The 27982-nt window shown below is 39.7% G+C and overlaps 1 protein-coding gene across 10 annotated transcripts in view; it reads left to right on the top strand.

Moving 5' to 3' along the window:
* The window catches only part of CAPRIN1 (cell cycle associated protein 1), an 80037-nt gene that overhangs the window by 39600 nt on the left and 12455 nt on the right, over positions 1–27982 (top strand). For 3 of the 10 annotated variants that reach the window (XM_050711284.1, XM_050711283.1, XM_050711282.1), the window contains 8 exons: positions 6634–6830; positions 16303–16365; positions 18441–18527; positions 20948–21186; positions 21296–21378; positions 23330–23467; positions 24792–24844; positions 24931–25017. In XM_050711284.1, the coding sequence (XP_050567241.1) occupies positions 6636–6830; positions 16303–16365; positions 18441–18527; positions 20948–21186; positions 21296–21378; positions 23330–23467; positions 24792–24844; positions 24931–25017 (945 nt within the window). In that variant the 5' untranslated portion in view covers positions 6634–6635. Of the gene's footprint in view, positions 1–6071; positions 6347–6451; positions 6831–16302; positions 16366–18440; positions 18528–20947; positions 21187–21295; positions 21379–23329; positions 23468–24791; positions 24845–24930; positions 25018–27982 lie in introns of those variants that run through there. The other 7 variants (XM_035552330.2, XM_035552335.2, XM_035552333.2 and 4 more) reach the window with 7 other exon arrangements.

The raw sequence follows: 27982 nt of genomic DNA, 5'->3' as shown, positions 1-27982 counted from the left end.
GACCTTGCAGAGAACACTGTGAAGAATTGTGCTATCATATTGTAGAAACATGGCTTCAGAGAGAAAGAGAAAAATTATTTCTAGTGAATGTACATGACCGAATTAGATGAAAAGCTTAGGCACAAGTTAACTGAGGGCTAAGTCGGAAGGCAATAGCTGGATCTGTCCCTTTGAGCGTGAAGAAATATTTGGAATTCTCCATTCATACATACATAGAAATTAAAACAAAAATAAGTTGTTAGACACAGCCCAAGTCCCATGTTGCCACTCCATCTACACTACAATCATTTCTGCTTGCTAAAATGTAAGGTTTAGAAAGGTATTCAGTCCTAAGCTGGAGTCATCAGAAGATGGAGAACGTATTACATGATTATTTGCTGCAGCTGTTAATCTTTCTCATTGCTAAAATGTGTTTCTCTCTGTTACAACCTGCACAGCTGTGAAGGCTCAGAGTGCACTAATAAGCCTTAATTGCCTTAAGCAGCCCCACTTGGGATCTCCCTCTGCCCATGGGCCCAAGAACTCCTTTTAAGTTCAGGCCTGGGCCTAGGTTTGTGCCTGCTCATGGGCTTTGGCAGTGGAGGCTTATGTCTTGGTTGACTTGGAAACAAAATTTTTTTAGAGGATTTCTTTAATGTCTAGGACTCTATGCTGCTTTTCCAAGTTTTTGATGTTAAAGATTCCAGGTGTTTAGAAGTAGAAGTTTATACTTGGATATAATAAATCTGAATTTGACTTCAGCTGTATGATAGTCTGACTTTAACTGGCACTATAAGATATGTAGGAAGTGGCTGACAGGTGCATTTAAAAAACATGAAGAGAAAACTGCTGTTCAGTGAGGTGTTTTGGTTTGAGTAACTCAAATATAAAAAAAAAAAAGAAAAAAGTAAATTAGAGGGAGGACAGGCATAAAATAATCTAGCTCGTGGTAAATTTGGTCTGCTCAAATGAGTTAAGTAAATACAAAGCCCTAAGCAATTCTGAGTTGCTGTTCAGTGTAGAGATGTTTTCTTTGGTATGTATAACCAACCTGCTCCCTTCCTATGTGGGGACTCTGTATGTTAAAATTAACTGTGGAATTATTTTGCATGTAGTTTATGTAGCAAAGTACTATCCCATCCTGGTATTTACTTCTGAAAATTAAAGGCTTAAGAAAATCCTTTTAAAGGAAAAAAAAAAAGGCCAATGAATTGTGTGATATCAGTACAATTTCCCATTGATGGCTTTATAGGGAATTCTATCATCTAGCTGTATTTAATCATTTTTTGAAGTACTGGATTGGAGTTACACTTGTTTTGACTAAATCATAAAATGGCTCAGGTTGTGTGCCATTATACGTCATTTAATCTCTTTTGAACCCAAATATCTTCTGAATTTTTCATTGATATGGCTGCTAAAGTCAATGTTTGACAACTGTTATACGATATTTGTAATTTAATCTTAGTCAGATAAACAACTATTGAGCTTTTAATCTTTATTCAAAGAGTTTTATTTTGTCTGAGTTCAATTTTATTATGAAAGTTAGTCACCCTATAGGGTTAGATAGAATGGGAATTTCTCTTGCCTGAGCAAATTCCTTATAAAAAAGAAACCTAAATAAGGACAAAGTGGTAACTTTCTAAACCTGCCTGATAAGTAGTACAGACTACAACTTTTGAAATATGCAGATTGGGCCTGTCTTAAGACAGCAAAAAAACTGAGTGATTCAGGTTCTCATATGATTCCATTTCTAACTAAAATTTATTCTTTGGGTTAGTGTTGCTGTAGATACAGCTCTAACCTCAAAAGCAATTCCGTAACCTCAAAGGCAACTGAACTTTGTTGACTCCAGGTTCATTACTCTAGCTTAAATGTTATTTCACAAGTTAAAATACTGTGTTTCTTTGGCTAACCACAAGCCCTGTATACTGAATCTAGGAACTGGAAATAAAGGTTGGTATTTCTTCTTTTCTGTGCATCACTAGTGGAATAGGATCTGCTTTTCAAATTAAGCCATGACTATCTCTTCCTCTGTTCTTATGGTCATGTTCTCAGTAGCATTCCTGAAGGGACGTAACATTCAATAGGTCCATTAAGGTACTAACTGACAAACAGGTCTGTGGTAATGTGCAAGAAGATTTTCATTTTAGCCTCATGCACCCTACTGGGGGAAAATAGCAGAATAAACAGAAGTTGTTCATTGTCTTATTTCATTATTCAGAATAATTCTGAGTGTGATTAGGAAGCAGACCTGCAAATTAAGAAGCAGAGAACAGAATGCACTGGGTTAGGGCTCCTGGTTTGAGGAAGCAGAGTAGAAAAGCTGGAGAGATAAAAGATTGATTGCTGTCTTGGAGAGGTGAGTAACAAGATGGAAGGACACAGGTTTGGGGTACCAGGTTTGCAGAGTCAGGAGCATGCCTCCACTTGGGTGCTTTGGTTATCTGTGGTCAGAATGAACCAGAACTGTGGGGAGACACAGCTCATACCAGGAGTTTGCAAGGAACTGATATGAGACCTGACTCCTACTTGGATATAGACTGTACAATGCTGGGGAAGGAGGTCTCTCTTATTTTTTTTCCTCCAGGTAAAATAAAACAACAGGGCAAGCAACTGGTAGTTACTCCCTGCATGATTTTCCTAGAGGGAAGGCCAAGACTTGTCTTGCTGGAAAGTCACCAGGCAACTGGCCACATGAGGGTAAGCTGAAATGGGAAGGGCTGAGAAGGTGTGTCAGAAGTAACAGAAGAGATGTACAGGCAGATCAGAAAAACTTTGCCTGAGACATCACTGCAGTGACAAGGCTCTACGTTCCCACAGAATATTTACACAACGCTTGAACCTTGATTACAGGTACACCAGCAAGCTTACAGGCTTTCTTTCCTCTCTCCTTTTTTTTTTTTGTATGTGTGTAACTGGTTGGTTAAGTTTTTTTAAATACACCTGTGTCTGTTTTTTTTGCCCATTTGCCTTTCCTGAGAGCTGGAAACTGAGAAACAGAGAAGTTATACTCAAGCTCCCTAATAACAGATGACATAAAATAATAATAAATGAAAACCTAGAGAGATCCAGCATGGGAGAAGCCTCCTTGGAATGTGGAGAGCAAAGCTAAATGTCTCCTCAATCTGGATCTCTACACTCAAGGCATTCACTCATCTTAAGCAATGTTGTGGTCTAAAGGTTCATGTTTGTGCAAGTGCTGCATATGCTTTCGCTTGTTAAAGGGACTTTCTTTCCTTTCAGTTTCTGGAGCAACTAAACAAATGTGACTTCAAAATCAGCAGCTCCAGATTTGACTTTCATTTACACAGTTCATGAACATGGAATGTAAAGCCAGTGCCCTTCAAATAAATTTGATCTTTACCTTAATTATGCAAAAGAGTGATTTTAGCCAGCCATCTGACAACAGTTCAAGGGCAAAGAGAGTAGAATCCTATTCTAGAGGGAGATCGTACCACGTGGTAAGCAAGGGGCTACTTATCACTAAGAAATGTAAAGGTTGAGACATGTTCTAATGAGAAATTTGTCATGCTAGAAGTTAGCAGGAATACTTTTTCACAGGGTTGCCTCTATGCAAGTTGTTCACGTTTCCTTGAAGTAAGAAGGAACTCGTATTTCAAGGTGAGGAATTCTTACATAGGCTTTTCTATCAGGTGTTGCTTATCAATATTGTTGGCACAGAAGTGTGGATGTATTTGTAGGCACTGTTTAGAGGAATGGTATGGAAGAGGTAGATGAATATATGACAGCATGACTCGCCTAAAATTATTAAGCACATTAACTATTAGAGATTTTTAAAGATGAGATTGACTATGCAGTACAGTTTGTGTGAAAGTTACTTTAAAACTTCCATGCTTCCAAAATTGACTCTAAAGTTGGCATGGACTAGGGAACCATGCACTCTTCAGGCATTGCCAGGCTGCTCCAAGAAACTGCTGAAGGTTCTGGAGATCTGTTATTGAGTCTGCCCAGAGCAATTATACCATAGTACTGACAGTGAATCATGCTGTAATACAGCAATGACAAATGTCTTCAGTATAAAGTTATGTTGTGGTAAGAATTTGTTAAATGAAGTTAGGAAGACTTGACCCATGCTAAATTTGCAAGTGTATTTTTTTAGCATAATATGAAAGTCCTTCTTTCTGAAGACTTTTGAAGTTTCTATGTAAGATACGTACTTTGTTTTGTTTATATTTTTGCTTTAGTATGTAAGCTTAGCAACAGTCTCAGTTCCGTCTTTGGCTAACAAAAAGGCATCCAGTGAAATTATGAAGAGCTTTGACATAGTAATTGTCATGTAATTATTGCTTGTGTAATCTCATGTAATAACTGCTCTCAGGAGCAGTATTTTTAGCCTTTTTTTTTTGAGACTTAATACTTGCTATTTTGTTACCCCCTCCCCCAAGAAAAAATATCTTATGTTGGTGGATAAGCAAGATCAAGGCTCTTTTCAGGTCCAGCATGTACTTCTGATTTATTGTCACCAGTTCTTCCATCAGCTCTTTTTTTTCTTTTTTCTCGCAGATTTTTGTGTTAAGAAAGACAGGCTTTGAGTACAAACTACTTTAGGCTTCTGTGACTTGGCTGCAAAATTTTACTAAGCTGTTGTGTTCCCAGAGCTTATACAGAATTGCAATGGCAATGTAATAGAAAGGAGAAATTAATACCAGTGGGTGAAACAATTCCGTATTTTCAGGTATTATATTTCATGGTCATAAAGCCTCAGTGTGCTTCAAATGTTCATGAAGAAACTGCATCTGACTTGGGGAAAACAAAGGTTATTTCAGCCCCTGTGTAAGGGGATTGCAGAAATAAATTACTACATAAAAATTAAATCTTATTATGGTATGAACTAGAACCTCCTGGTGAACAGTGAAAATAAATTGACTTTTAATATCTGCAGACATTTTCTTTTATACTTTATTCAGCTGAAGTACATAGGTTTGACTGATTTGTTACACTTGTCCTATAACATGTTATACAAAAAAGTGAATTGGAAAGCAAATAATCGAATATAAAATGACAGCACTGAGCTGCTATGCAGGCATACATGAAAAGTGTACAAAGCAATATTTGCAGATGCCATGAAGAAAAATCTGACCATTCAAGCATTAGCTACTGAAGCATGAGGTCAAATAAGAGTTTCCTGCTAGATTACCAGCTTGAATTTACTCATAGGAAGCAAAAATCAGAATGGAACAGGGGCGAGGACTGTGTGGCTGTGCCCAGGGACTGGGTGAGGGCAGGAAGGATGAGGTATCTCCCTCCTAGTGGTGGAGAACCACGAGGTTGGCTGAGCTGTTCAAGAAACAGCTCACATTTGTGTTGATGTACTCAACTGTGGATCCAGGATTAAATGAATCAACCAATACTGGCTTAAAGTAGAAATCAGATCCCAACCTGGAATTACAACAGAAAATTTCATCCCAAATTTGCTATTTTGGGGGAGTGAATTTTAGGGCTTTAAGTTCCTAACATCTTGTATCCATTAGTTCTGAAATGACAATAGAACGCGTACTAAACTTTGTCCAATGTTGTTTAGTCCCTGGCCTGCTGCAGGCAGCAGTGTTTCATTTTCAAATTGCCTCAGTAAGAAGGCTTGGCTATCTTTCCAAGTTTTCTTTTACTTCTCAAAAAAAAAAACAAACACACCCTTTCACTGTGGTTTCTTCAGACGCTGAGGTGATTATCAGTTGTTGGCGTAGAGGCTAAGGTTCAGCCAAGAATTGTTGGCTGGACAGCGCGCAGCTTTGGGTCACGGAAGTTTAATATGCAAGAATATTTAAGTATGTTGTGTTCAGGGGGTGTGCTTGGGGAACGCAGTAACATTTAACGCTAATCCCAGTCTGAGACTAATGACCGACCCGCGGCCGTTAATGCCCAGTTAGCGCCGGCGGCCGGGGCCGTGCCCTGAGGGCGGGAGCGGGGCGCGGCCCCCCCCTCAGGGGCGGGGGAGGAGGGGCTGGGCGCCGTGCCCTGCCTGGCCGCGGGGCCGCTGATGGCTCCCGGGGTCCTCGCCGCGCCCCGCCCCGCTATTGTGTCCGGCGCTCGGGCGCCCTAACGCGCGCCTGAAAGCCCCGCGCCAGGCGAGCCGAAGGGCAGGCAGCGCGGCGCCGGCGGGCTCAGGCGTTCTCCGCGGGCAGCCGGGGGCGGCGAGGACCTGGCGCCGCTCGCTCCCGGGGCCGCCCGCCTTACGCGCTCGCGTGCGCGCTCCCGCCCTCTCTCTGTCTCTGCCTCTCTCCCCCGGCGGCGCGGCGGCGGCGGCAGGAGCAGCGCGGGCGGCGGGGCCGGAGTCGGCTGAGGCGGCCATCCCCTGAGAGACAGCGCGGCGCACCCAGTCCCCTCCCGCGGGCCACTCACGCACACGGTGAGGCGGGGAGGGGGGGGGAGGCCGGGCGGTGACCGTTGGCTGGGCGAGAGGCCGCCCGTCACGTGACCGCGCCCGCGCGCGCCCGAGTCCGTTCGCCGCGGGGGGGGGGGGAGGAGGGAGCGCGCGCGCGGCGGCGGCAGGTGCGGCTCCGGCTCGGCCTCGTGCGCGCGCACTGGGCGTGGGGAAGCGGCGGCGAGTGCGCGCCCGCCCTCCCGCGTGTCCCCTCCGGCGGCCCGTTCGCCCGTAACGCGCGCTCGCTCTCTGCCTCCTTCCCTCCCGCACAGAGATGCCCTCGGCTACCAACAGCACCACGGCGAGCAGCAGCAGCGGCAAGGCCGGCCCGGCCACCGAGCCCGCCCCGGCGGCGGCGGCAGCGGCCCCTCAGGCGTCGGGCGGCAGCATCACCTCGGTGCAGACCGAGGCCATGAAGCAGATCCTGGGAGTGATCGACAAGAAGCTGCGCAACCTGGAGAAGAAAAAGGTGCCCGCCCGGGGTCCCCCCGCGCTGACCGCCCGAATCTCGGCCCTCACGAGGGGTTCGGGCCCCCGGGGCTCCCCCCCCACCCCCCGAGCCGCCGCGTTCCGGCGCTGCGGGCCCCGGCTGAGGGCACGCGGGGCCCCCTCTCCGAGCCGTGCACTCCCGCTCCCGGCTCCAGTGGAGGCAGGCAGAGGGTTGTTCCCGGCGTCGCCCCCAGGGGCCGCCCGCTGGAAGGTTCCAGAAGGGCGAGCTGCTCTCTCCCGGCCTTCGCCCTTCCTCTTTCGGGGGTCCCCGGGCCCCTTTTCCTGGGTCTCCCCCCGGCTGGGCCCCGCCGCCCCCCGGGCAGCCAGCCGGGCGCTCCCCCCCCTTCCCGCACCGCAGCGGCCGGGGGGCGAGGGGGGGCGGCAGCGGGAGGGCCCCGCAGGCTGCCGGCGAGACCCCCGTGCGACGCGGTCCCTCCCCCCCCTTCCGCCTTTTGTTCGCCGCGGCGGGGCCTTGCCCGGCGGCTCCCCCACCCCGTACCCGGGCCCCGCTCTCGCTGCCGCCTTCCCCCGGCCCCGCTCCCTTTCCCATCCCCATCCCCGTCCCCTCCCGGCCGAGGCCGGCCTCGGGGCGCGCGGGCGGCGCTGCCGCCCCCGGGGCCGCGCACATGGAAGCGGCAGCTAACATGGCGGCGGCGGCCCCAGCCTCAGCCTCCCCGACGGAACTGCATTGTGCCAGCAGCCCGCACAAAGCCGGGGGCCGCCGGCCGCCCCGCCCGGCCGCTCGCGGCTCCCGCTGCTCCCAGCTCACCCCTTTGGGAGGTTGAGGTCAGCTGCAAGCAGCCTTCGAGCGGTTATTTATAGAAATAGCCGCTGCTAAACCGGCGGGCCTCGGAGGGTTCGAGGTTGTGACAGAGGAGAAAGAGGGTGCTGGAGCTGCTCGCGATTTATATGGCACCCGCTCTGTGCTTGGTGTTGTCAGGTGAAATGAGCCTCGGAGGAGTTCCTAACCTACAGAGCATGAGGTGTCCAGCAGTAAAATACTAGCAGACGCATAGCCTACGGACTTAATTGAAAGCGCTGCGTTATTGAGCTAAAATTTGGGAGCACTAAAATAAAATTTTAGGCCTGCGCTGAGGGTCTAAATCTCTTTCTTTTTCCATTAAGATTGAATAGACACAGTTACTCAATTGATTTTTTTAGCTAGCACTTCAGGTTCTAGTAGTCTAGACTGGTATTGTATATTTATAGAAAATAAAACCATTAGCCAGTACAAGTGAGTTAAAAATGAAACAATCCATGCTTTACTTCGTAGCTGTAAATCTGTGTGGTGTGTGGTTTCTCACTTAAAAAAGTAAATAAATTGGATTTTCCTTTCCTTCAGCAAACAAAGCAACAAAAAAAGCAAGCCAGGAGCTTTTAGATAAGTCCTAGAATTGGAAGATCTCTTCCTGAGCCTTGTCTGAATACTGTTGTGTATATAGAGGACAAAATATTTTTCTTAAGTTAACGCATACAAATGTGTGCGCACAGAATAATTCTGGTCCTCAACTTGAGAAAGAATGCAAATCTTTCAGTCCCAAATGGTTTGGTTAAAATAAAATGGTTTAGAATAATTGTGTTCCACATACAAAAAAAAATAAAATCAGAAAATAGCTTTCTGTGATGTTGAAAATCTGTATTTTTAAAATTAAAAGGTCTTTTGATCTATTTTGTGCTTGGAAGAAATAAAGAGGATAAGCATACTCTTATTGGTGTGCAAGTCAGCTTTCCTTTCTAGTAGTGTTTTTATTTACCTTTTAAAATAAATAATTTACACCTAATCTATATTTGGTGTAGCCATTCCCTTCTATTTGAATGGACCTTTTGGATGGCTTCTATAGTACCTTAAGTTAGAAGGATGTGTGGAAGGCCATTACTCCAGAGAGAATGGAGTGAAAATTACTGGTCTCATTAAAGCCCTAGTTTCTTGTTATTTTTTGTGTATCTGTGGCTGTTGTCACTGTGTTTTTGTAACTATAGTGTCATTGCAGGTATATGCAGGGGAAGTGCCTTTATTTCTGGAAATGGCTTGAAGGAAGATCTTCTATTAAAATTACTTAGAGCCTCTCTGTAGGGAGAGCTGGTATTAAGAAGTGTGACCCTAAAAACAAACAAACAAAAAGCTAGGTCTTTCTTAAAAAAAAAAAAAAGTGCTAGGTATTCTCTTACACAGATGAATGAAAATTCAAAGATTTCTGTAAGTTTTGTTGGCTGAAAACATTCTGAAACTTCCTGGAGTAGGATTCTATTGTAAACACTGTCACAGTCATGAGATAAGTTCATCTTGATGTATTAAAGCAAAATTACGAATTTGTGGACTTGAGCCTGTCCTTTAGTGGAGGAAACAACAGTTCTGTACCAAATCATCATTCCTTATTAAAGAGAACATCAAATGCTTTAAATAAAACTTGCTGTACACATGGACTTCATTAATTTTATTGTTACTTGATAAATTTGCCTAAGTACACAAATTCATTTTCCTTTATTTTCAGTCTTTTGATGAGAATGTCTTTTCTGGGGGAGATGAAAAATTCAGGAAGAAATCTTTCTTACTGAAAGAAGTCCAGCTCACAGAAAACTCCTGCTTAGCTGAACATTTAATTCTTTGTCAGCAGCTGAGGCCAGTAGAGATGATTTTGAGGGCTTTATTTTTGAGAACAAATATAAAAATATATTCGACACTAAAACATGCTTCTAGTGCATGAAAAATACTCTGTAAAAAGTATCATCTTAGCTCTTAAATGATAATGTGCAGCTTTTGGTTAAATAAAGGTCATTCTTTATGAAAAAAATCAGGAAGGTTGAAGTAAATTGTTGTCATGTTCCCTTTTAAGCTCTGAGGATAAAATGATATGAAGGGCAAAATACAGAATTCAAAATCATAATACTCATGAGTTCTGTGCTGTTTTTGAGTGTTCATAAATTAAAAATACTAAATTCTTAGTTATGCTTTTTTCTTCTTGTAAAAGAGACCTTATTATTTGAAATAATTAGTCTGGCTTGTATTAAAAGGGATTAGGATAAATTGAATTACTGTTCCTAAACGTATGTAGGAACATGGCCTGAAAATGTCTGTGCTCTCTTTATATTTGGAACCGATAGGAATGATACCCTGTTTTTTTTTCCCTCTGTTCTTAGATGACTAGATCCTTTCCAAATGAAGCTGACTGAATGTAGATCAAACTCATGTCTTTGTGCAGTGGGGAATGAAAAAACAGAGTTTTTTGCTTTCAGCTCAAATAATATAGCATGAGCTACATGAGAACAGTTTTTAAAACCAAGTGTTCTGTAAGATGGACAAAATGCCTCATTTGCTAACATGTTTTAAGGTATGGGCCAGTGATCACAAAGGTTATTCTTGAGTGACTGCACGTATGAAGTATGTTAGCTTGAGCTACCTAACATGACTTGGGCTTGGTGTATTCAGGTTACAGTTGTGAAGATGGGGCGTTTTAGCTGTAGATAGTAACTTAAGATGCAGGTGTTTTATCAGCTTGTCTCTGAATTCCTGAATAAGTACAATTGAGACCGGGTTGAAAAACTAATATTTAAAATTGCCTCTGCCATTATTACGCATGAACTTGCATTGGAGCAGTAGTTGGGTATTTCAGGTTGATCTGACTTAAGAGGCAGCTGTCTCCCCATTCAATGAAGCGTTGGATTAACAGCTAGCAACCTATAGCAAAAGCTGAGATCGGTTTTCTATTCCTGTAGGTGCAGCTAGTGATAGCAGGAAGGTGCCGTGTTCCAAGTTACTTGTCAGCACGCCGAAGTGCTTTTGCCCCATTCCGTGGGCCTCTCGCATGTTCAGGGCTTGTGAGTGTCTCTCCAGAACTCTCCTTGAGAAGCTTGGTTCTGTCAATAGTTTGCCGTCTGAGTGGGCTGTTGGGTTTTACAGCATCAGATCAGCCCTAGGGGTAGCCTACATTTGCAGTGTGTGTAGGTCCTGTCCTGTTAAGATGGAATCAGTCACCTCCCTATTACTGGCATGGCACCACAGTCTTCTCTCTGCAATCTTAATAACGCTTGAGGGATGCAGGGTATATTGCTGATCACAGCAGTTACTGTGGTCTATCACTGTTACATGCTGTTCTTTAAAGAAGGAATTCTTTTATCACCTCCTCTTCTCCCCCCTCCTTCCCCCACACGTAAGTTGGTTCTTCTGGAATGCTGATCTAGAATTTCCTTCAAAACAAGTACTGCTTCAGAAAGGTCCAGTTACAGTCTGTGTTAGATGAAGTACCGGGCTAATTCAAATCTCTCTTCAGAGAGGAAACATAATTTTGAAAGCAAGGAACTGTAAAACTATTTGAAACTATATTGAAAATCTGAAACTTTCTCTGAGACCTCTTTCCTTATCAGTTCTGGATAACCAAGCTTCATCTCTTAAAAACCAGGCAGGTTTATCAGTGAAATTATTTGGTGTTTGGTAGTTTTTGGTTTCAACTTCTGTTTCTTATAATAATTATTCTTATAATAATAGGGATTATTTCTGTTAGCAAGTTCTGTTAACTAGGTTTATGTTGACCCTTATAAGCTGTGTAAGGTCTTCCAGTTATTTAAGTCCTGCTGCTGTTGACTTGATGCTTTGCTTTTCCTCTTCTTTCACAAGGAAAAGATAAACAGAATGTACTGGGAGAAGGTTGTACCAGTGGTGGTGTTTTCACACTGCAGTGGGGGTGAAAAAGTCAAATATTATAAAGCAAATATGCAAATAGGGTGTATTGATAATGTAGAAGATGAGTTGAAAGTAGGAGCTTTTATAGCTTTATTCACAAATAAAAGCCTGTGTTGTAGAGTTCCCTTGCTGTTGTAAAAGCAGCTCATTTGGAACAGAAATGTTGCGTGGAACAAAATCTAGGTCTCTTGCAATATAGACAGCTTATTTATTAATTTGTAGTGTTTACATAGGAAACGGGTAATTTGGAAGGAGAACATACATACGCAGTTGACAGAACTTTTAGGAGTTTCACTAATTTGTGACTTAACTTATTCCAGGTAACTAAGAAGCAGGTTCTCTCTTTGTCAACTCATTTGCATTTAAAAGTTTTCAAAGAATGCACAGTTCTGCATTGCTTTGGGATGGAGTGGATCCCGCTCCTTGCTGTTCTTATCTCTCTCTCACTATACATGCTTGGCTGGATCAGGTTCCTGACCCAGCTGTCAGTCTGGCCATGTTGGTGTGTAGGCAGGGCTAACAGTGTGGCACCCAGAGAAGGAGAATACCCCTCTTGTGATCAGTCTCGGCTGGGGTAAGCTGACCGTGAGACTCCAGTCCTGGAATGGGCATGTATCGTTCACTTCAAACTTGTCTAGTATGTCATGGAGATGCTTTTTCTAAACTGTCAGACTTAGTTTTGGGCAAAAAGAATCGTAAAAGTGCTTAAAACTGTTACTTCAAAAATTATTTGTTTTAAAGTGAAGAGCTCTAAGCATGCCTATTTTAGAATACTGGAGTACTTCATTACCTCTCTTTGGTTATAAATCAAGACTGAAACAGCTTCTTGGGACTTCTGTTAGGTGTGTATATATAATTTAAAGTATATATATATAAAATATGTAATAAAGAGAATGTGAGAATTGTGGGATGGTTTTTGAGAGATTTTGAACTTCTATTTTTCATTCATCATTCATTTAATTATTTCACATTTTTCCTTTTTTTTCCTCCCTATTTTCCTGAGGAAATAGGAAGACTGATTTTTTTGACCATTTCTGAACAGGCTTTGCTTGGAAGCTAAGCTGTTATGTGACTGGAGAATGATAGTGGGGGAAATATAATGTGCAAATGTAAAAGGTTAATAAAATTGAATTTCATAGCTTGGCTTTTTTTGGTTGAGTGGGAGAAGGCTAAGAGCTGTGTTAGGTTTTGGATTTTCTTAATTGCTTAATGATGATTTAAAAAAATACATGCAATTTTTGAGATCTCTGAAAACAGACTTGAAGTAGTTGTCCCTCCCCATCTTTTCTTGGCTTGTAGGGAAGTGTGCATTGCAGTGTTTGCCTCAGTGGGTTGAAGAGTTTACCCTCTTCCCTTCCACACTGCAGCTTGTCACGTACAGTTGTGCTGATGGAACTGGTATAAACCATATCATTGAAATTATCTGGTTAAATATAGTGCCTCCTCCTGCTCCCTGCACCCCCACCCCCCCTTTTTTTTTTTAAGGGTTATTTTTAATCAGATCATTCCAGTGGTCCAGTGCATAGCACTGAAAACAACTGTAACAGCACAGCTGAGTGGTCAGGCATTTTGAAACCAGTACTGTTTTTGAAACTAGTGTCATGTAACTGCACTTCTTTCACTTCAGGCTGACATTTTGGAGGCAATTCAGGTAATGAGAACCTGAATCTGAGGGGAAGGTGGCTGTTACCATAAAGCAGTAACTCAATTTTGGATTCCTATTAAAATAAGATACAGGGTTTATAGTTAAACGGCCAACACCACCATCTCCCTGCCCTCCCCCTGTCCAAGCATGTAGCCTGTATGTAGTGCTTTTCTCCTAGGGAACTCCAAAATAGTTCAAGAATCTCAGTGGAAGAAGAGCTGTAGCATGTTGGTTTTGTCTGCATAACTGGGGTCTGCTGACTTGTGAGCTGTTTAATAGACAATTTATAAATTCACTTTGCCACCTGATGTTTTTTGTGCTGGATTAGCTTTTATGCTTCATCATGAGTGAGGGTGAAGTTGTGGAAGGGGTAAAATTACGAAAATCTTGCAGACGCTGCAGTAGGTTGCTAAGTGGGAATTTTACTGCAGTTATTTCACAGCACTAATGCTGCTGTTACACTGGTGTTAGTTGACAGTGGAGATTAAAAAGAAAGCTTTGTGCTTCCTTAATACTTCAGTGTATGCAACATTTTGATCTTACTGTTTCTTTGGGGTGGTAGAAAAATGCTTACCTTGGCACTTGAGATCTTTCTGATAATGTGTAATGAACAGCACATTGACTTTGTCCTCTGCATTGCAGCTGAAAGGGATTTCCTTCTTTTGCTTTTATTTTTCTGATACGGATGTTTTCAGGGAAGAAAAAGTGAAGAGAATTAGCTGCTCTTCAGTTCCTAAAGGCTAGAAATAGGCATATTATCCTTTGCCTTTTAGTTGATAGGACCGCAGAATGAAAACCAAATGAATAAAGCGTTTACATTAGACTTCAAAATATTCAACCATTTAAGAAAAGCTTGTATACTATTTGAATAGGTTATCGCAATGTGCTTAATCTGAAGATACCAACAGTGCTGAAGTAAGGCTGTGTGGAAAAACTATGCTGAAACAATTGTAGTAGTCAAGGCTATTTTCATCTCATCCCTCCCCTCCCCTGTGTCCCTAGCCAGCAAAATGGATTATGTGAGTGTTAATGCAGCATTATTTTGCAATATGTTTTCTTCAACAAAGCTGACCTAAGTAGCGTTCTTCTACATTTTGGTGTTCCATCCTGTTGGTTTTACCGTTTCGATATTTTATGGGTTTGTGTTGGAAATTAGATCGCTGAAATTGTGTCTTTTAATGCTTTTTTGTAGACTCTTTTTGAACAGGCTGATATTAGCAGCTAAATTTACTCTACAGCCTCACAAACAATTGCATCAGTGTGACTGAGGGAATGGTAAAACTGCAGCATGGGAGTAAGTGGCTTAAGCAAATAAAAACTTCTTGAAATGTGTCTGTGATGCCAGTTTAGCATAGGGCTTAAGCCACCGTAAGAAGAGAGCTTCAGTTAACCTGACTGGTGTTGCACTGGGGCATCAGCATGTGTGAGCTCTTTATCCTGCCTTCTTGACTCTTCGCAGCTCAGCTAGGATCTCTAAAATCATGAAAACTACTACTTTTATCATGCAACAACATCGTCATCTGTTTTAAAATAAGGCAGTATGTGGAAGAGTCAAATGCCCTTATTTCATGTTGTGGTAGATATCCAGTATGCCAAATGCTTTTCAGACTAAGTTTTTAATTTATTTCCAACTGTGGCTGCTGCATTTAACAACTATTGCAGTGCTAGTGTCTGTCTCCAGCGTGAAATTGCAAGTAATGTGTTTCTGGAGTTCAGGAAGTTCTTCTTTGACTTTGCTTAGGCCATTACTGACTCTAATGCAGTCAAAGACAAAGTAGTTAAAGTGTTAAATGTGTAGAATTTTCAAAGAAATAAATTGCTTTGTCTGTAGGTAATGATCAGAGGACCAAGTTGCATAATGTGGTTCTGTGTTTGACTAAGTGATGCTGGGCATCAAGTAAGTTAAGCTTTGTTGTTAAACTGTTTCACAGACTTTAGCCGTTCCCAAAGGTCTGATCGTGAGCACAGAAGGTGAATTAGCTAGAAAAATATCAATGAAATATTTTAACTGAAATGTCATGAAGCAAAAGTAGTTAGAAGAAAAGAAAAAAAAAGCAAAACCAATCAACCAACCATCCAAAACCAAGCCACTACCACCACCACCAAAAAAAAAATAAAAATCTGTCATTCAGCGGCAAGTATAAACTCTAAAACAATGGTTGCATTAGGGTTTTAATTCTTTTACATTCAGGAGGAAGTGTTTCTCTTTATGTTATTGTTATACTAGATTGGAAAGATAATTATTAAGGATTCATGTTAATGCTTTTAATAAGATCAGGGCAAGCTTCATAAAAATAAAACCAGTTCTGATGTAGAAATGGTGAAAACTTAGAGATTAGTGGCAATGTTATCCTTAAAGACTTTGCTTCCTTTCTAAGACCCTTAAAACCTACCCTGTAGATCCTTTGTCATTTTGGGCATGCATAAGTTTTACCTGCTTTTGGCTACTTGTCAGTGTTTTGCATAGTTTTGTGTTTAAGTAGATCATAGAATTGCTCCTGTTGAAAATTAACCTAATGATTCCCTTTCTTTTTTTTTTTTCTCCTGAAAAAGAAAGTCCTGATGCTTTTAAGCAAAAATATTCCAGAGCTATTAATAAGAGTTGTGTTGGTGGGCATTCTTGCACAAAGGATTGGAAACTATATTAAATTCTCTGAGACTATCTTAACAGATGCCAGTACAAAGAATTAGAGTTCTGAATCTTATTAGCAGTGGCTTTTTAATTTTTTTGCAGTCACGTTTTTGGTATTGTAGTGATAGTGATAATAAGCTCAGGCTTAGAACTCTGTTCAGCTCTCTATCATTAGGACTAAAGGAAATGTGCATTGAGAGCATTCTCTCCATTAGGAGAAATGTCTTTCCTTAGAACCTAAGGCTGTTCACAAAGACGTATAGTGATGGTCCAAGCAAACAAGATTAAAATATTTGTCTCTTGGGAAAGTATTTACATTTTTAACCGAGTAGGCAAGTTTTCTCAGGTACTATTTCTACATGACAGTTGCATGTTTTGTGTAATAAGTTACAGTCAGTATTTACTGTAATAATACAGTACCTGATTTTCTTAACAGAAGTAGAAAAAGCAGTAACCTGATTTTGCCTCTTTGTAATAGCATTCTTCTTCCTTTTCAGAGTAAACTTGATGATTATCAGGAACGAATGAACAAGGGAGAACGTCTAAATCAAGATCAACTGGTAAAAGAAAAAAAAAATATTAACCAGATCTCTTTTAAAGTGTTTAGTGATGGTGGTGGGGAGGGAAAGGATGAATTTCACTTTCTGTTTCCCCTTGTTAAAATCTGGATTTTTATGAGTTCGACTTGGATTCAGTTTCTTAGTGCTTACAACATCTCAGTTTTTCTGTTAATACGGAACTGAAGGAATCGGTAGAGGAATGTGTTGTAATGCTTGGTTATACTTGTTGAGGTTAGGTTGTAAGTAAACTGTGGTGAAAATTGGCCTATGTTATAACCTAGTACTGTTGAAAGAGCTAAATGATACCTTTGAGGTTCTCTGGACATCATCCTTTTCTTCCCAGAAAATGTGCCCAGGGAGAACTTCAGGAGCTTAGTCAATTGGTGGTAACTGACAAATACCATGCAGTCTAGTTACAAGGGCAGCATAGACTGAGTTCTGCAGAGCTCTCAAAATAAGCTATGTCTGTGTGTATCACAGTTATCAGTGCAACAGATGTAACACTCTAGGTAAGCTGGGCTTACTGTACATGTGTGTTTTTTCTCCTTGTTGAGGCTGTTTCTTAATGAGGCTGTTTCTTAAAGTAGGTTATTGCAGAACTCAACTCAACAGCTATTTTCCAGTTGTAATAAATACGAAGCAAGTATCAAATTAAATTTGGTTGTATTATGCAAACATGCATACTGATACTAAAGAGATTACCAGATGCTTGGTAATCAACAATATTTTGTTGATGATTTTCAGCGTTGAAAAGGACTAAGAAAAAAATGTACCCTTCAGCAATTGCAGCTGCTCACGCTGCAAGAATTAGCTGCTTCCTTTGGTCCATGTGATCTTTTTATCTGTCTAGGCTTCACGAATGATTTTTTGTCTGTGCCAACTGACAACTGAAATATCACCAATTTATATATTTTTATTTTTTAATGGTGTTAATGAATTTATAAACCATGAGAAGTTTTCTGTTTGATGGGCAGGGAAGATAACTGAAATTTCACCTTGAGAAGAGAAACTCCTAAATTAAATTTTATGAAGAGCACAGTCTGACTACCAGACTTCATAGAGATAAAATCCTGTTTGGATGGAGAAATGCTGAAAGTTTCTTGCTTCTACAAATAATCTAAGGATGAAGAATGTTGTAGATTGATAACAAAGCTTAATACTTAGAAGAAACATAACACAGCTAAGAAGCTTACTTCTTACGGATGCCCCATCCCTGGAAGTGTTTAAGGCCAGGTTGGATGGGGCTTTGATCAGCCTGGTGTAGTGGAAGGAGTCCCTGCCCATGGTAGGGGTTGTTGGAATTAGATGATCTTCAAGGCCCCTTCCACTCCAAACCGTTCTGTGATTATATGGTTACAGACAGAAATACTTAAGGTTTTTTTAAAAAAAGACAAACACAGTTCATGTTCTTTGCTTTTCAAAGAAAGTAGCACCTTTTTCTCTGGCTCAATTGTTCTTACCAAGAACATATCCATTACTAACTTTGTCACAGCAGGAGTGTAAATGTCTCAGGCTGTTCTTTCCCTAATTTGACTCTTAATTTCTCAGAACTGCAAAGTGGGTTAAGGAGCATGGATTACTTTGGTGGTTGAAGACCAAATGCAAAACTGAATATATGATACAAGAAAATTACAAAAAATAAAGATGTGTGGAGAAAGGAACGTTGTTCTGTGTATAGCATTTTGATTCTGGCTCTGACTCGAGATAGCAATGCATTAATTCTCAAACCTTTATCTTGAGCAGTTTGTAATTGACAGATTGGTCTTCTCCCATCCACCAGGCCTGCCTGTTAGTTTTTCTCAGAAACTGGCTAAAGTCAAATATTAGATTATATATATCATGCTTGTGAGCATATAATATGCATACATTTCAGTTTACTTACCCAACAAGTGCTGAAGATGTACACAAGTCTCTTCCATATTTTGGATGGTGAAGGTCAATTCTTTAAGTTTGATGCAGTTCCATTCAGAGATGGTTACCGTTAAAGCTGTCTCACTTAGAAATTAAAAAGCAGGAAGTAGTTTGGAAGTTATATTTTGTTCTATTTCTGATGGGTTGTTTTTTTTTCCTTTAAGGATGCAGTGTCAAAATACCAGGAAGTGACAAATAATCTGGAATTTGCTAAAGAACTGCAGAGGAGTTTTATGGCTCTGAGCCAAGACGTAAGTAAAGTGGTCCGATGTGGGCTATAAGATGCAGTGTGAAATGTGCTTTAAATTGTCTTTCGCTAATACTAGATGCATTAAGCTCTTGTTATGGAAGATGAAATGCTTGATATCTGTATGTTTGGCTGCCTTCTCTTACTGTGTACTAGCTTGTATCAGGTTTCCTGAAGACTACTCCTAAAATATTTTCTTCTGAAGGACTACATAAAGATATGATAACAAAAATAACGTGGTAATTTTCTGACAAAAGCTAACTGTTGAAAACAGTGTGATCACAGAACAGGCCTGCCATACAACATTGTAGACTGCTGTTTACTGCCAATAGTAACAGTTTCTTTTAAAAGAGTGATTTCGGAGGCCTGCTTTTCTCTTTGGCAAGTGGCTGAGCGTTCTTATTTTTTTATATTACCATATATGATATCAAGTCTCATCAAATGAAAAGCATTGTAGTTTCTTTTTCAAGATTCATGCAGTCTTATTAATGGCAAATATAATCTGAAACTATAGCATATGCCAAGTTTCAAGACTAAAATTATTTTCATAAAAGATAAGTTAACCAAATACTAGTAGTAAAACAGGTAGACTGCAGCTGGTGTTTCGTCAAGGTTGTAAAGTGATAGTATGATTAGGTTATAAAACTCAGTAGACAATTCAGTTACATGAACAGCTTTGTTATTTTCCTTGTGACATGCTTCAAACAAAAACTTGAGACCTCTGCAATATTGTTGCAAGGCAGAATTAATTCTGAGCAAGCTGAAAGCTTAATCCGTCCTACACACTTGGAAGATTCTAAATGTAGTTAGAGTTGATGAGTTACGGAAAGAGCAGCAACACTGGTCTAACAAGTGTATTTAATTCATGAACAAGCTATACGATAATTTTAAGGGCATTAGCATCCTTGCATTAGAGGCTGTTTTCTGTGTTAGATTTGGTTGTAAATTTGTAGGCATCTAAGCCAAGCCATTTCGTTGCTTTCCTTGCATTAGGTTTCCATGTATGTTTATGGAACGTTAGTAGTGAAGAACTTTGTTCCTCTGACAAGTCTGTCCTGAAATATTTTCCTGGTCAGCTGACTGCTAAAAGAAATGAGTGAATTCAGGAGTAACAAACTGATATTCTACTTTAAAGTTTGCTTGCATTTTTTTTCAGATTGGAGTTAGCTCTTACGCAGTTGACTATCAGATTAAGTTTTTGGCTTAAAAAAAAGAAAGGTAGATGCTTCGAAATGCAAAAGTTACTGTCACAGATTACATTTCTTTGGAAAAGAATATTAAAGTATTGTATGCTTGCAAAGTGACCAAGCTGAGTTTTGGATGCTAGAATTAAGAATAGAAGAAATATCCTGTGGGTTCAGAACAGCAATGCATTTTGACTGTGACAGTGGTTGTAGAAGGTATGATGTAAAGTAGTACCTGGCTGATTATTATCTGTCATCCACTCCCTCCCAGCATCCATCATCATCAAACTGAGAATGTTAGAGAGTATATCCCTTCCTGTTCCCTTTAGTTTCTGTGGACCACTTGTCCAAGGTTTTGTTTAAATCCTTTTTCTAAACTTGCCGATAACTGCCTCTCCCCAGCATTTCATGGAAAAACATTCCATGAGTTACACACTCGCGTGGGGTGTAAGAAACAAGAGTACTTTTGTTTATCTGTTTTAAGTTGATCTCCTAGTAGTTTCAATGAATGCCTCCTACTGTGATGGGATATGGTGAATAACTACTCTGTTCATGTTATCTGCTGGCCTTTGTGGCCTTTATAAAGGAAAGCAAAATAAAATAATGTGGATTGCCCTTACTTCTCCAAATAGTAGAGCCTGAAACTTGGTCTCTGCTCATAAAGCAGCTGCTCTGTTGCATTAATTGAGTTGCCTTTCTCCTGTACCTTTTCTACTTGTTGTATTTCCTCCCTGAGTTATGGAAGTCAGAAGCTGTAAATAGCCATAATGTTCCTTTAAAGGGTACATTTGTACATTCTTGCCACTTTCATCTATATCAAAATCATTTTGTGTTTATAGAATAATTCATAAAGGAAGCAAATAACAATAAGCTGGGCTTGTTTCATATAACACCTTAATGTCTGAAGCTTTAGACACCGTAACTGCAGTTGCTCAACTAAACTAGTTATAATCACACAGAAATACAGATTTCAAGTAAGAATAAGACAAAGACCCAATACAATCCAAGGTTTGTGGCATTGTTTGTAAAGTTTGCCTTAATTTTTGGGCTTTTGATTTTGCTTAAGAGGTATTTCTTGTGCTTCACAGATTATTCTGCTATAATGTTGGATCAATAAGTGGCAGTTCAGTACCAACATCCATCTTTACTTATCAATAAAAGACATTTCAAGTCTACTTTTTCCCTTGAATTCACTACATTTATGTTGAAACATGCTAAATTCCTTTTTCTTCTTGAACAGATCCAGAAAACAATAAAAAAGACAGCTCGTAGGGAGCAACTGATGCGAGAAGAAGCTGAGCAGAAGCGTTTAAAGACTGTACTAGAGCTGCAGTTTATTTTGGACAAATTGGGTGACGATGAAGTGCGCAATGACTTGAAGCAAGGATCAAATGGAGTACCGGTGCTGACAGAGGAGGAACTGACAATGTTGGATGAATTTTACAAGTTAGTTTACCCTGAACGAGACATGAGCGTGAGGTAAACTTAAAATAAAGTACTTCCTTTTGTAATTGTCAGTCAGTTAATGATATATTTATACTGTGATAATTTAAACGCTCAGTAAGAAATTCTGTTACTGTTTTTCAAGGTTGAATGAGCAGTATGAGCAAGCATCTGTTCACCTGTGGGACTTACTGGAAGGGAAGGAAAAACCTGTTTGTGGAACAACCTGTAAGTATGTTCTCTGTTTAAAGAGAATTAAAGAGAATTAAAGAGGCAGTGCACCAAATTTGTGTTTGAACTAAAATAGCCTGATATAAAAGAACTTCAGCAGTTAAATATCTTTCCAGCTTTTTAGAGTAGCTACTTTTTCCTGAACATTGCCTGTACTGTAACAATAACTGAAGAGTGAGCTTACCATGCAGTATATCTTTATTTTTTTTTCACTGATACAGCATTATTCAGTATTTAAGCTTAGTCTGTTCTTGCTGTTTTAGCAGTATTCTGCTGCCATTGATGCTTGGTAGCAATTCTTTGTTTTCTGGAAACGTGTGTGTGGACCAGGAGCTTAGTCAATAACACGACCTAGTATATAAACTGTCCTGGCCTTATTTAGGGTGATGTTCAGCTCTCTGCTGTCCCCTCCTACAGAAGCATTTTATTTCTGTCCTAGTTTCATTAACGCTGCAAATGGGGGCACAATCATTCACGTTACATTTCCGCAAGGAAACAGTCAAATTTCCACAGATATGTAGCTTCTAACATTAGACCTTAAGAAAATGGCTCTGATAGACAGTTGTTTTTTTCTTGTATTGTGGGGAATTTCTGAAGTTTTTAGCTGGAAAGAAATATGAAAGTTTTAGGGAAGGTTATCCTTTTTTGTAGGTAAAAAGGCAAGCAACTTTTCTTACTTGCTTTTTAAATTTCCAGTATTCCTTATTGTGTTACAATAATACAGAGCTGTTGAAAGAGTTTGTTCCTTTTGTAGAAAATGAAATAATAGCATTGCAATTGTTATCTAGCCCACTTTACTGAGGAATGATACGCAGAAGATTGTAAAATACCGTGTCTTTAATGAGTATAAGACTTTGCTTGTTAGTGGCAGAATACAAAACCTCAAACCGTTTATATTGCTAAAATGAAACTTTGTGAAGACATACCAGGTTATTGGTTTTTTGATTAATACAACCATTTGAGACTTAACGTTCTTGCAGAACAAGTGATGTTGGATCGTTATGAGTGCTAGTAGATGTGTAGTGTGTATTTTTTTTGGAGAGAGACAAAGAAGAAGGTACGGGGAGTAGTTCTAGGAGAGAGACTATGTATAATGGAGGCCTAGTCATTTTCTTACCGGATGATGCTGGGCTTGGCATTATATCTGAACCTCAGGATGAGCTTTTAGTCCTGTCATCGGCAATGTTACTACATTTCTGTGCTCTCCTGTGTGTATGTATTGATTTCTACAGTGACCATCATCACTTGTGAAACAAGCATTGTGAATCTTCTGGTTTGAGTCTATTTTTTGTTGGACTAGACAGACAGTATTGCTGACTTTCCAGTGGGGTTATACTGATTTGTTCTGGATTGAGATGCCGTTTGTATGAAGCACTGAGTGTAAGCTTGTGCTTGTTTCTCTTAAAAAGCCTGTTCTGAGCCACTTACCTCAAGGGAAAAATCTTTCTGAGGGTGATACCAAATAATTCGTTTGTAGTGATACTTGTTTTTGTAAGAAATTGACTTACAGTAAGGTTTCTTAGTTAGGAAATTGCAAAGAAATCAAGTTGAAACTTTCCAAAGTCAAAAGTAAGTGACCAGAGGTACAGAAGTAATAGAAGTGTAATCAAATATATAAACTCTACACTCACTTCAAAGCGTTTCACAAATTTTCTGAAGAGTATTGTATACTTCTAAGATTCTTCCTGCCCTTCAGATTTTTCTGAACTAAGGTAGAATACTTACTAAGGTAGATTACTTATTAATTTTAATATGATCTAGTAATGCAGACAGTAGTTCTGTAGCAGTAGTGTCTGTGGACTAGATAGGCACAGCAGCGTCTTCACAGCAAAAGGGCAATAAAATGTACTTGGTATCTTTGGGAAGAAAGGAAAAGGGTTAGTGAAAGGATGGGAATTAGAATTGAGTGCCTGTTAATTTTTAACTTTAAAATTTTCCCTTTTCCCAGATAAAGCCCTAAAGGAGATTGTTGAACGTATTCTTCAAACTAGTTACTTTGATAGCACCCATAACCATCAGAATGGGTTATGTGAGGAAGAAGAGGCAGCACCCACACCTGCAGTAGAAGACACTGTAGCAGAAGCTGGTAAGAGTATGAAGATCCATTGTGACTAGCGTGTTTGTGTTGTAGCATCTTGTTTCTTTGGATTCATTAGAATGATTAAATTGAAAATGTAATTTTAAGTGCAAAAAGCACTTCATTTTCTTTGAAATTCTTCATGCATACTAGTGTTTTGAATAGAAATGTAATCACTTGATAATCAGATACACAAACAGCTGGGCAACATATATAGGAACAGTTAGCCATTCATTTGGCCCTGCTCTGAGCCCTGAGGGAAGAAGAGCAGAGCTGCGTTTCAGATTTCTGTAAGGGTGACTCACGCCAGCTACTTTTTTGGAAAGACCGTAGATCACTACAGTCCTTTCTGATGATCACATTGTAAAATTTCTTAGTCATCCACAGGGAAAGGCTTACAATTCTAACTGTGGAGCATCACCTGAGTGAAGGAACAAAGTCAGTCGGTGGGACTTGCTTCTGAACACATCCTTCAGCATTTGTCCAGTGTATCATTTGTTGAAGAACCCGAACTAAAATGAAATTATTTGGAAGCAGTGTTAAAATTATGAAATTAATTTCATAATTTTACTAATAAAATTTCATTTTATTATGAAATTTCATTATGAGTAATGAAAATTATTTCCAACATCTTTCCTATTTTTTTTCCTATAGAACTTCATGTTATGAACACTTACAAACAAAATTTTGTTTGTAGCATTAAAATTATCAAAGATTTAAGTTCTGATTGCCAGAGGCGTTTCTGCTTTGCAGTGGTTCTTCCACCAGTTAGTCCTTTTTTAGAAGGCAAGAGCTTTTGAAGCCAAGAGTATGTTTACATACTTACAGTTCCAAATATGAAGGAAATTTTTCTATCCTTTTTTGCCCTTTTGAATATGTTGTGGAGAAAACTTGAAATTTGGGGTAACTGAATGTAATTCTTTGTAGTAAGAATGCATTTTTTACCTTATTTTCAAAACTTTCAGTATCTTTTTTATTGCTTAATTCTCTGTTAATATTCTGATACTTTTATTTTCTTCATTCTGAGACACAGGTTTCTTTATAGCATCAGGTTTGTTTCAGAGCCCAGCAGATACTTAACTGAATAAGGCAGTGATATTGAGACTGATTTTAGATCTAATAGAGTCCCATGCCCTTTTGTATAGTAGGCTTTTAATGTTAGGTATTAATATGAATCAGGTGTAAATGTGTCTTCGTTCTTACACCTAGCTGTACTTCCTGTGAACTAGTCATTTGTAGGACTTCTTTAAAGTAAATTTTTTTGGGTAAAGAAAATCTAATCTGTAATGTTTTGTTGCTGTCACGTAAATGGTGGGTGTGTTTTTTTTTTCAGAACCTGATCCAGCAGAGGAATTCACTGAACCAACTGAAGTTGAATCGACTGAGGTATTACTCATTGGAAAGACTGTCATTTTATATAGCTGTAATGCCACTTACTTTTACTTTCATACCCTTTCTTATTTTTATTTTAGTATGTAAACAGACAATTCATGGCAGAGACTCAGTTCAGCAGTAGTGAGAAGGAACAGGTAGATGAGTGGACAGTTGAAACGGTTGAGGTAAGATCTTGTGTACTGCAGGTAAAATTGCAATCCCTGTTTCCACTGAATCACAATTCATGATAGGTTTTAGTACTTCACCCTCTCTCCCCCAACATGTATAAAAATACATATATTTAAATAGGCTTGAGATGGCTACTCATTCTTCAATTGTGTATTTAGTTCAGGAGTACCTAAAATAAAAACTATGCAGCCTGGCTAAGTTTGTGGAGATCTTGCTTTATTCAGTAGTAGCTTGTGTGGGAAAATGGGACTTAAGTCTTAGACTTAAAAAGACTTGAGATTTGAAGACTTTTTTATTTTTTTCCAAGAGACCTTTGTTGCAAACGTAGAAGTTAGGTTTACCTGCATAGCTGCTGACAGCATGGCATAGTTGTGTGTTTCCTTGTGCAGTTCCATGGAGAGCAAGCTGAATTTTAATACCTGTTCCAGATTGCATATACACATAATACAGCATTAAAATATGCTTATATATACATCTCTGCTTTCAAGAAATACAGTCCTTGACATGTTTAACTCGTTGCTACCTTGCAGTTGAGTGATTGTTACTCGTGATGTTTGTGGTACATTGCTACTGGGATCTATTCCCAGTTAAGTAATTCAGACACAGCTATGTGTTCAAGTCAATCATTCTGTTATACTAGAATTTGTGTTCTTTGTGCACTGGAAAGGAAAAGTCGCATGGAGTCATTCAAATCGTTGGTATATTGGACTTCGGTTTGTGTCTATTAGAGCCAGTTGTAAGCAACATCTTTCAAAAGCTAGAGATTTAGTTTTTGGTTCACCTTAGCTTTTTGTAGCAGCAAATTCCAGATGATCACTTTTTTAGACGCCTTTCTTTGCTTTCTTCAGGCCTTTAAAGTGTTGGAGTGGAATGAGAATTCATCATCTCTTTAAGTGGTGTAAAAAAGGGGCCATTTTGACATGAGTATCTGTTCTGCCTGGTTTTAGTTTGTTTGGCCGAAATTCATATATTAGGGTGTTGGAGACCACTAAGAGATTTAATAATGCTTAGGACGGGTGTGAGGCTTCTATTGCTAACGAGACACTAAGATTGCCACATATGTGAAAGATTTTAGTAGTACTTTCTCACAGTATTCCATTCCCTCACATAAACATGCTGTAAGGTATCATTGCTATTGAATGTGTTTCAAGAAACCTCTTGAAAAATAAAGAAACACTCCAAATAGCACACATAAGAGGGATGCATATTTGAGGTATTTGTACTAGACACAACAGTTTAATGTTGAAGCTTGCTTGGCTTCAGTCTCTCTACCCAAATTACGTTGGTACGTTTGTACCAAGTGTCCAGAGTAGCTCAGAGGTTCAGTTCTCTGTAGTTCCTGAGGTAAGTAGTATGGATGAAGACATGAGAGTATAGGAAGTGTTGTTATGATTGAAGCGTGGTGTGCTTCCCTCTGCTCTTCAGGTGTAAGACTATGTATTGTACAGGTGAAAACTCTGCCTCATGGGAATGATAATACGCAGTAATCATATTAGTATGATAAAATTGTTTGTAGTTTTGTATGAGACTGCTTTCAGAAACTCATAATTTTCAATGCCTTTTTAGTCAGCTAAATCTGTGTTATATCAGTTTTGTTTCTGTGGAACAATACAAAGCAGTAAGATATTTAGCTCTCCTTTTTGTCCTAATTTCTTGGACTATGTTTAAATGAGAAATTTAGAAGAATCTGAAGTTGAAGACTACTTCATAATTAAGAATTTTATTTTCCCACATTTAGCTGAAAAAGGGGTTATTGAGAATAACTGCCTTTGAAATGACTCTGACTGTACTTGCTGGTGTCAAAATCCCACTCCTCATGGGGAGAAAATGAACTGTCCTTAGAAAAGATCATCGTATATACTGTATAGTTTTTCTGTGCGTCAGCTTACAGTAGTTGTGGTGAAGAGGAAGAAGGCTATCACAAACTCACTTTTTTCAGTAACTTTCAAATAGACATGATACATTCAAGTTGTCTGTGGTATGTTTATAGTTTGAGAAGTGACAGTATCTGGCATGACACGAGCCTTCCATAAGTTTTAAACTAAAGAATTTGCTTGTGAATTCTCGAAGTGTGCTTCTTTTTGAATTATATGGTGTTTTAATTTTGGTGAAGGTGTCCTTTAATGGTAATAGTGTTTTTTCTTTTTTCCCTTCTCCCTTTGTACCAAGTACCTGAATCTGTGTCTGCTTATATACAAAGTTCTTTGAGGTATAGATTACAGAAGGTTGGATGAATGTGTGTGTATTTTGTGTAAAACTGGAAACTGTCCTATGATTGCTAAGAGCAGGTGTTCATTCTGGTTGATTTTGTGATCTCAAAAAAGTTTGTTCTTCTGTCTCCTTCTGTTGTTGGTTGCCCACTGGCCTTCTTGGTTAGCTCTGCCTAGTGAGCAGCTGGGCATACAGTTAGAGTCAACTACTGCACTGCAGAGGGAGGTTCAGCTCTCTTAAAAGAAAAGTTTCTTCTTGGTGCTGCCCCACTAGGATGAAGGGAGATATGTGGTAGTGTAATAATTTGCTGGGTGCTTTTTAAATAATGATGCTTATTTTTAAATAGTCTCTGTACCTTTCTCACGCAGCAGGCTGTGTTAGAAAGCAGTTAACTTCAGAGCTACCAGAGCTGTTGTGATTGTTAACAGCCTTAGGGCATGCTTCCATGGGAATTCTCAAGAGCTTCACTTTGTAAGGCTAATAGTAGAGATTTGGATATGAAGGGAGTCTTGAAGATGAATGTGGGTAGTGGTTGGCTTTCACTTTTGTTCATAGATTTTTCTTCATTTTTATCACAAATGGCTAGGAATTTGGTAAAGGAAAGAGCTACTGGAGTTTGTCAGGCACTTACCTGTGTAAAATGTCGCATATGAGCAGTGTGTATATGATCAAGGAGTAGGTATGTTGAAAGATGCTTGTTTCTTTGAGAAGTTAAAAAGAAAAGTAAATACAGGCTTTGAGGGTGGATTG

Source organism: Cygnus atratus, chromosome 5 (assembly GCF_013377495.2).
Source record: "Cygnus atratus isolate AKBS03 ecotype Queensland, Australia chromosome 5, CAtr_DNAZoo_HiC_assembly, whole genome shotgun sequence".
Lineage (NCBI taxonomy): Eukaryota > Metazoa > Chordata > Aves > Anseriformes > Anatidae > Cygnus > Cygnus atratus.
Note: the sequence above shows the minus strand (reverse complement) of the source record. Positions and strands in the feature narration are given on the sequence as shown.